General features: G+C 41.3%; 1 protein-coding gene across 1 annotated transcript in view; it reads right to left on the bottom strand.

Annotated features, from left to right (window-relative positions):
* Positions 1–1,797: 1,797 nt before the first annotated feature.
* mei4 (meiosis-specific, MEI4 homolog (S. cerevisiae)) overlaps positions 1,798–9,118 on the bottom strand; it is a 71,130-nt gene continuing 63,809 nt past the window's right edge. Inside the window, exon 5 of the mRNA XM_034123845.1 lies at positions 1,798–2,403. Within this exon, the coding sequence (XP_033979736.1) occupies positions 2,176–2,403 (228 nt within the window). The 3' untranslated portion in view covers positions 1,798–2,175. The remainder of the gene's footprint in view (positions 2,404–9,118) is intronic.

Raw genomic sequence — 9,118 nt, 5'->3', positions numbered from 1 at the left:
GACGGAGGCCTTCTACAACAGGTGTATATATACAGAGATAATGAGGCTCTTGATTTAACACAGGTGAACTTTATCTAAATAATTGTGTGACTCTGAAGGTCTTGGTTTGGGCTAAATAGCAAAGGGGGTGAATATATGCACACACCACTTTTCAGTTCTTAATTATTTGTTATGTTTTAAAAGATGCTCTTTTTTTTTCACTTCAATCTTGACTGACTTTGTTTGGGGTCTTGCCATAAAATCCCCCCAAAAATATTATATTATTTTTGTTTTTCTTTGCAAGAAAATAGGAAAAACAGCAAGGGGGGTGAATACTTTTGCAAGGCTCTGTATATATACAAACACCTGTTCTCCACACCTGAATGCAGAGCTTGTTCACCTCGTTAGTAGAAGCAGACAGAAGCAACAGGTGAAGAAATCCTGCAAAGTACTTTTTGGGGTAAAAATGTTATTTGGTGAAATCAGGAGCTTCAGGCCAACTGTTAGAAACATTGATTACACAAAGCCTCAATAAAACATTGATTACACAAAGCCTCAATAAAACATTGATTACACAAAGCCTCAATAAAACATTGATTACACAAAGCCTCAATAAAACATTGAAATCCTCTTTAAATGAGGAATATCTCTTTTGTTCGCGTTGACGTTAAAGAACTCTCATTTTTAGTATTCCTTGACCTAGCAACACATGCCTTACCTTACGTACAGCATGTTGGCTTCATCTTGTTGTGGATATTGTTTATTGTTGTTTACAGCTTCTTGTGACTGTTGATCAATTTTTATAGTAAAAACAAGGTTGTTGTTTGTCTCGGAAACAGAGCCTGGATGTTGATCTTTTCAAAACATGTTGTCAGCTTCTGGAAACATTGATTGCATTTAAAATCCTCTTGAAATCCATTAGTTCTTTTAAGGTCCCATGTCATGCTCTTCCGGTTCTTACCCGTCCCCTTGTGTGTTATGAAGGTGTTTCTGCATGTGAACGGTCTGCAGAGTCACAAACCCTCAAAGTACACCCTGTAGGGAGTAAAACTCTAACACAGAGAAGACCTGTCTCTGCTGCCCCAGAACGCCTCGTTGGACATTTTCTTTTTCAATTTTTTTCTTCCCGGGAACCAAGTGACGTAACGACGACCCCTCCGTGGATTGGTCCATTTTGACCAATCCACGGAGGGGTCGTCGTTACGTTAAGTCCGTGGATTTGTCAAAATGGACCAATCCGTGGAGCCGTTACGTTAAGTCCGTGGATTGGTCCAAATTGACCAATCAGCGGACTTCCTCACACACACACTCACTCAATCTTTTCTCAGCTGCAGCTCCGCCGATTTCTCCTCCCTGAGACGGCGGGACGCGGCGAGGCTGTGAGTCGGTGTGTGAGTGTGTTCGGGCTGGGTTTCGCTGTGTCTTGCTGTCTCGCAGACGGCCACTGGGCTCACAGGGGGGGGGGGGGGGGGGGGGGGCAGGAGCTCCAACAAGCCGTTTAGGACAGAGAGTGAATACACATACTATACAGAGATGCTGTATGAGAAACCAATGTGAGTTTGGAACATTGAACAATGTAAATCTATTCTAGTAGACCTCAACAATGGAACTATGATCAGTAGAAATGGCCATGACATGGGACCTTTAAAGAACACCTTGTTTTTTTTAAGCGTAAACAGAGAGAGAATCCTCGATGTCGACCTTTAGTCTGAATCCCTTCAAATTCTCCTTTAATGTCAGTTGTCCCAGCACGACATTCCTTACCTTCAGGTCAAATATTGTTGGATAACATATGATGTACTGCATCATCTTGTTTATTTTGGTTTGCAGATTTTTGTGACGATAAATACATGTGTGTAGTAAAAACAGAGGCGTAAATAAATCTGAGCTTCCGGTCAAAAGTTAGAAGTATTTGTTGACACTTCCTGGAAACATTGATTGTATACAGCCACAACAAAACAATTAAAATACATTAAAATCCTCTTACAAATGTACAAATACATCTGTTATGTAAATGTCGACCTTTAATGTCAGCTTTCCTTACCTGGTACACTGTTGGATAATAAATATGATGTTCAGCTTCAGTGCATTTCAGTCCACTAGCTGTGAGTTCTCCCGAGCATCTGAACAGTTTTTGGCCAAAGTTAACTGCTGTTTTGAACCTTTTTGCGTCCTACGTTTGCGTCTGAAAGTGTGTTATGTGTCGGAGGAGGTGAGCAGGCTTCCGATCCTCCACATGCAGATCACAAACAGAGGAAACTCCTCCGACAGCTGGAAGGCTCGCTCCAGGTGACGGAGGAAAACGGTCTTCTCCGACGCCTCCTCCAAACTTAACGGTACGTCAGAGTCCTGCAGAAGGTTCTCCACGACCCAGAACAGATAGCAGGAGTTCTGGTGCTCGTCCACGGGAAACTCCGCCTGCCCCTGAAAGAGAAGGAGGTAACGATATTTAATCCAATCTGTTCGAAAAATATCAAAGGCTTGAGCTTCAATATCAGGATCCATGTATTTATTATCCTCTCAAGAATGGAGGTAGTCATCACATACAAAAAAAGAAATTCTGACTTTTTCTAAAAATTCTGACTTTCTCTTTTTTTCCTCAAAATTGTGATTTTTCTCAAAATTCTGACATTTTCTCTCAAAATTCTGACTTTTTCTCAAAATCTCAAATTCTGACATTTTCTCTCAAAATTCTGACATTTTCTCTCAAAATTCTGACATTTTCTCTCAAAATTCTGACTTTTTCTCAAAATCTCAAATTCTGACATTTTCTCTCAAAATTCTGACTTTTTCTCAAAATCGAAATTTTTTCCGACTTTTTCTCAAAATCTAAAAAATTATGACTTTTGCTCAAAATCTCAAAATGTTAATAATCAATGGTCCCCGGCTTGAGCTTCAATCTCAAGATCCATGTATTTGTGATCCTCTCCAGAATGGAAGTAGTCATCACATACAAAAAAAAGAAATTCTGACTTTTTCTTTTTTTCCTCAAAATTCTGATTTTTCTCAAAATGCGGATCTTTTTCTCAAAATTCAGATTTTTCTCAAAATGCGGATCTTTTTCTCAAAATTCTGACATTTTCTCAAAATCTCAAATTCTGACATTTTCTCTTTAAATTCTGACATTTTCTCTCAAAATTCTGACTTTTTCTCAAAAATCGAAATTTTCCCAAAAATTATGACTTTTGCTCAAAATCTCAAAATGTTAATAATCCCTGGTCACCGGCTTGATCTTCAACATCAGGATCCATGTATCTGTGATCCTCTCCAGAATGGAAGTAGTCATCACATACAGAGCATCAACTAGTTCCTGAACAGTGTCCTTCACATGCTGATATCCAAGAGAGGGAGTTACACAGTCACAAGATGGAGGAATAGAAAGCAGTATTCAATGTTTACTTCAGATTAGCTCCACGTCAGAAATGAGCATGCTTGTCATATGTCTATCTCCATAGAGGCTGAATCATCATGTTAATCACATAGCTATCATAAGCCTCAAACAGTCCGTAGCAACAATGGTTATATAATTAATGGTATTTCTACATTTTCCACACAGCTGCCTTCTTCCAGCTCCTCTCCTCTCCTCTGCTGATTCAGGAGTTCCTCTGGGAGAATATAAGGTCTCTTTCTTCCTCCTGACAGCTTCCTTCATCTTCATCGTTTCGTCTAACTGTTTGTTGGCTTGCCACCTTAACAAGGAGGCATGTGGCGCAGTGGATAGAGCCTTGGTATGGGGATCAGATGGTCACAGGTTCAAACCCCACTGCAGTCAGCATGTCGTTGTGTCCCTGAGACACTTCACCCCAAATTGCTCCTGTGGGGATTGCCCACAGTATTGAGTATGTAACATATAACAACCTGCAGCCTCCAAACGGACAGCTTTGAACTCTGAAACGCTAAATGTGTCTCAATGTCCTGCAGCTCAACAAGAGAGGACACGCTTTAAAATAGTTTGAACTAAAACTGACCCGAGGGAGAGGGAACCGGCAGCAAATCTTTACACTGCAGTAGTGTTTGCAAAAATATGGATTTTTCAATACAAATCCTTTCAAAATCTTCTAAAAATGGTTCTCGTTGCTGGCGTCCAATGCAACATCTTTGGGTCACAGTGATATAAAGTAATTACCTCCATTTGTTGCATGATATTTGTACAACATCTAAGCCGAGACACGCTTTAAAATAGTTTTATCTAAATATAAATATGATCCGAGACCCGAGGGAGAGGAAACTGGCAGAAAATCATTATAGTGTTTGCAAAAATACGGATTTTTCAGTACAAATGAACTCTAAATCGTCTACAAGTTGTTCTCGTTGCTGGCGTCCAATGCATATAAAACATGTGACGTTACAACACGTCTTTAAGTTACAGTTATATAAAGTAATTATCTCCATTTGTACAGAAGTCTGAATCATTACACTGGAAATATACAGATTTTTTCCAAACAAATCAATTGCAAAAACTCAATCAGAAAACCATTGACTTCCAGAACCAGGGGACAGGAAGGGCTGATGCTGACTAATTCCTGGGTCTTTGTTCTTCTTGACTCGATTACGTCCATTTTTACACATTCGTTGCATTTCATTTGTGCAGTTTTTGGGGATTTCACTTGCATGCATCTGATAGGCCAGGGGGGTCAAACTCAAGGCCCGGGGGCCAAATCCGGCCTGTGACTTCATTTTATGTGGCCCACAAGAATATAATATGTTTACTATACGGTTACATGCCGATTTACAGAAGCACCTTGCCCATAAACTACATGTCCCACAATGCATCTCAAAATTGACTTTTATCTTAGAATTTGACTTTTTTTCTCAAAATGTCACTTTTGACTTTTTCTTCAGAATTTGGCTTTTCTTTTTAAATCATATTGTGACATTCTCACTGAAGAGACTTGCAATTATTTGCCCTAGACTTCTGCTTTCAGACGTAGTTAATTATGAAGTTATTACCCTATCCCATAATAATCCAATGCAGATGCAATGATGTAATATAATACATTATTTTATATATATTAAACATTTATATATGTATTTTTATATAGTCTTAAAGTCACAACCGGCCCTTTGAGTGCAACCATGATGCTGATGTGGCCCGCGATGAAATTGAGTTTGACCCCCCTGTGATAGGCTGTTGAACATGTGTGTGCATATAACATATAATGAATATTGCTGTTTATCTAAATTATGAATCCCAGTGTTGTGAAGAGTCTGGAGGGTTTTTGCAAGAAGTCGTTACAGAAGCAGTTTTAGCCTCTCGTGACGGTCGTCATTGTTTCCAGAGAACACACTGAGTTCAAGGTACAACAATAAAAGCATAAAAAGTCAAATTAAAATGTTAATTATTCAAACTAAAGCCATGTTGTTCAGATGTGCTGCTGCTAGACTATGCACGTCATTAAAGTAAGCTAAACAGACGCGAGAGCCTTTCTACCAGGCTTGATCTCCCACTGAGTGTTTGTAAGTGGGTGTGTGTGTGTGTGTGTGTGGGTGTGTGGTGTGTGTGTGTGTGTGTGTGTGTGTGTGTGTGTGTGTGTGTGTGTGAGATGTCGAAAGGAAAAATAAACAGCCAGATGGCTGTCAGGTATCCTCCAGGTTACGCTTTCACAGAGCTGACAGCATGTGACAACAACACCACTCTTTAACCCCTACACACACACACACACACACACACACACACACACACACACACACACACACACACACACACACACACACACACACACACACACACACACACACACACACACACACACACACACACACACACACACACACACACACACACACACACACACACACACACAGCAAAGTGAAATCTAGAGAAACTCCCACGGGAATTGTAGCCTCTGCAGACCATTTACATGCACTGAATAGAACACTAGAGGGAAGGGAAAAACCCCAAAGCAGAATAGTGCCTCTAACTCGTTCTTTGTAGCTCATAAAAACACCAAAGTTGGATTCAGAAACTTCCCAACTTGGAGGAGGAGCACCTGAATGCACCATTTGCCTTGGTTATAAATATGACTGTCACAAATTATCTAATTTTACGGTTTTAATGAGCAGGAATCCTGCAACGTGATTTAGTTTCTGATGTATCAATCATATCTGTATATAGATATGACTCTTAATTTGATTAATTTAAAAAGGGATATGCAGCTGGGAAACACTGGGAGGTGGACGATACGACAGATATCTCCAGAACAGAGAAAGCTGCAGTCTCACTTTAAACTGCCTCTTAAAGACCAGCTTCAGACCTTTCTTCTGTTTTCAAATTGTTTCAAAAGACTCGGAAGAACATTTAATCCAAAGTCTTCAAACTTATTTTTCTCTGAAGACATTTCTGCGAGATTCAATTTCCATCTCATTTTCCTTTGTCTTAATGGTCCTAACAACTATTCTTAGATTCATGTCACATCCCTGCAGAATACATATTCTCATAGCTTAGAGCACACATGTGTCAAACTCAAGGCCCGGGGGCCAAATCCGGCCCGTGGTGGATTTAATTTCGGCCCGTAGGATAATTTCTAATTACTATTAGATCTGGCCCGCCGGTATATTGCACGCACACCTTCTCTCCATCCTGAGGGTCTCCTCCGCTCAGAGCCTGACCCCAAACATTGATGACCTTGCACCCGAGATGAGATGCCAAGTATCTGCTTGAACTAGCATCACAGAGCAGCACACTGAGTTTACATGGATGTTTCCTTCTGCACTTTCTCTCACGACAACAGAGCATGTTTGGTTTGTTCTTTGAGGGAAATAGTTTTCTTGAAGCTGTTGTTGGCCTGTGGAGAAATGTAATCATAAGAAATGACTCTGGAAAAGCTGCAGATGAAATGAATGCAACTGATTATTTAATGTTTAATGTTGTTTTTATAGGCAATCATTTAAGCTTTGTTAGTTCCAGGTTTAATATGTGCAATAAGTTCATTTCAATAAGTTCTGCAATAAACATTGAACCAGTCCGGCCCTCGACTAGTACCCATTTTTTTATTTTGGCCCACTGTGTATTAGAGTTTGCCCCCCCTGGCTTAGATTGTCCTGTAGAGAAAGATGTATATTACATGATAGTGCCGTAAAAGGTTGTGATTATACACAATTCGAGGCAAGCATGGAAAAGGGCTGTACGGCTCCTATCATGTTTTTAAATGTTAATGGAGAGACTGCTGTTTATGGATAGTATAAAATACAGGTTTGTACACATTAGGTGAAGAACTGCCATTAAGAGACCATTCCTATTGCAGGCATTTTGACGCAGAGGCTTGAAATATACACGCCGTTAATTCAGCAGCTGTCAATAAGACGGACATATTTCAGCGTGACGAGCTTCTTCAAGGTTTTCTGTCCATGCACGGCAGCAGAGAATTATTTCCTGTCACACTGCGAGCGCTCCACCAGTGTTGTCGGATGATCCATTTAATACGAACAAACTACATGAAATGAAGCTGCAAGTGTGTGGGAATTAAAAGATTTACTACGTCGTGATTTATTTCGAACAGGGTGTCAGTCTAACTGGCTGAGCAGAGCGTATCCTATTTACAGGCTTTAGCAGCTTCATATGCAGATTTCTACTAAAGCTCCTCATATAGTGGAGCCTTTTTAGTTTCTGTGGCTCATCAGCAACGAATAAAACATTTCCTGAAGTCTGGTTGCAACCACTTAATGTATCAAAGGTTTACCAGAGCTTTTAAAGACAACACTCATTATAAATTAAAGGTCCCATGTCATGCTTTTCCGGTTATTACCCGTCCCCTTGTGTGTTATGAAGGTTTGTCTGCATGTGAACGGTCACAAACCCTCAAAGTACACCCTGTAGCGAGTAAAACTCTAACACAGAGAAGACCTGTCTATGCTGCCCCAGAACGCCTCGTTGGACATTTCTCTTTTTCCATTTGTGGACGTCATGTGGTCATACTTGCCAACCTTGAGGAGCATTTCCAAAACCACCGCGGGGGGGGGGGGGGGGGGGGGAGGGGGGGGGGGGGGGGGGTGCTAGTGGATCGCCGGAGCTGTATTAGATTAACATTAACATGCTTATTGTAGTTGTAAGTGCACTGTAGCACCATATGTGTGGGCTGGACCTGTATTTTACAGGAAAGGAGTGAGCAGAGGGTAGAATTGTCGATTCTTGTTCTGTTTGCTGTGACTATCTTCCTCACCCTCTCAGACTTTCAGTTGCGCGCGCTACGCTACCATGGAAACCAAACAATGGTGTAGCTGTATTAAAGTCCGAGTGGAGACAGTCCTGAGTAAATCTGATTGTCAGAAATCGGGTGAAATATGACCCCGGGAGGAAACCGGGAGAGGGCAATGAAATCGGGAGTCTCCCGCGAAAATCGGGAGGGTTGCAAGTATGCCTTTAGCGTACATTTTCAACTAACAGGGAGTCCCATTGACTTGCATAGAGCTCCCTGGTTGGTAATAGACGAGTTGGGATGGTGGAGAAATGCTCTCCGCAGACCCATTCTCACAGCGTTATAAACCTTTTTCTTACTCAATATCAAGCCACACTTATTGTTTTTACTTCGGCTGTGAGTGTGTGTGTGTGCTCAGGATGAGTTTCGCGCTGTCCCGCTGTATCGCCGACCCGGAAACCACACCAGTAAGCCAGCTCACTGAGCAGCGAGCAGCGCAACGTCCCGACCAATCAGAGCACACTGGGCTCATAGGGAGGGGGGGGCAGGAGCTCCAACAAGCCGTTTAGGACAGAGAGTGAATACACATACTATACAGAGATGCTGTATGAGAAACCAATGTGAGTTTGGAACATTGAACAATGTAAATCTATTCTAGTAGACCTCAACAATGGAATTATGATCAGTAGAAATGGCCGTGACATGGGACCTTTAAAGTATCTGATATCTGCATGGACACAGAGAAAGAGATAAAGCATGGTGCAGTAACACAGCGTCAATCTTGGACTTTTCGGAGGTCCAGGAGTTAGAAAAGTTTCTGCAGCACGGAGTCTTTGCACTTTTTAAAAACATGTCGGCTCACTCAAGGACAAACATCATTTAAAAGCACGAGGCTGAACAAACACTGTCACCTGGAGCACAACAAGAGGGCATCTCAGAAAATACAAGAGGAGAGGGCAGCAGAGCAAGGTGAATAACTGACAGTGAACATTTGGAGAGTAAAT

This window comes from Trematomus bernacchii, unplaced genomic scaffold (genome assembly GCF_902827165.1).
Source record: "Trematomus bernacchii unplaced genomic scaffold, fTreBer1.1, whole genome shotgun sequence".
Taxonomy (NCBI): domain Eukaryota; kingdom Metazoa; phylum Chordata; class Actinopteri; order Perciformes; family Nototheniidae; genus Trematomus; species Trematomus bernacchii.
Note: the sequence above shows the minus strand (reverse complement) of the source record. Positions and strands in the feature narration are given on the sequence as shown.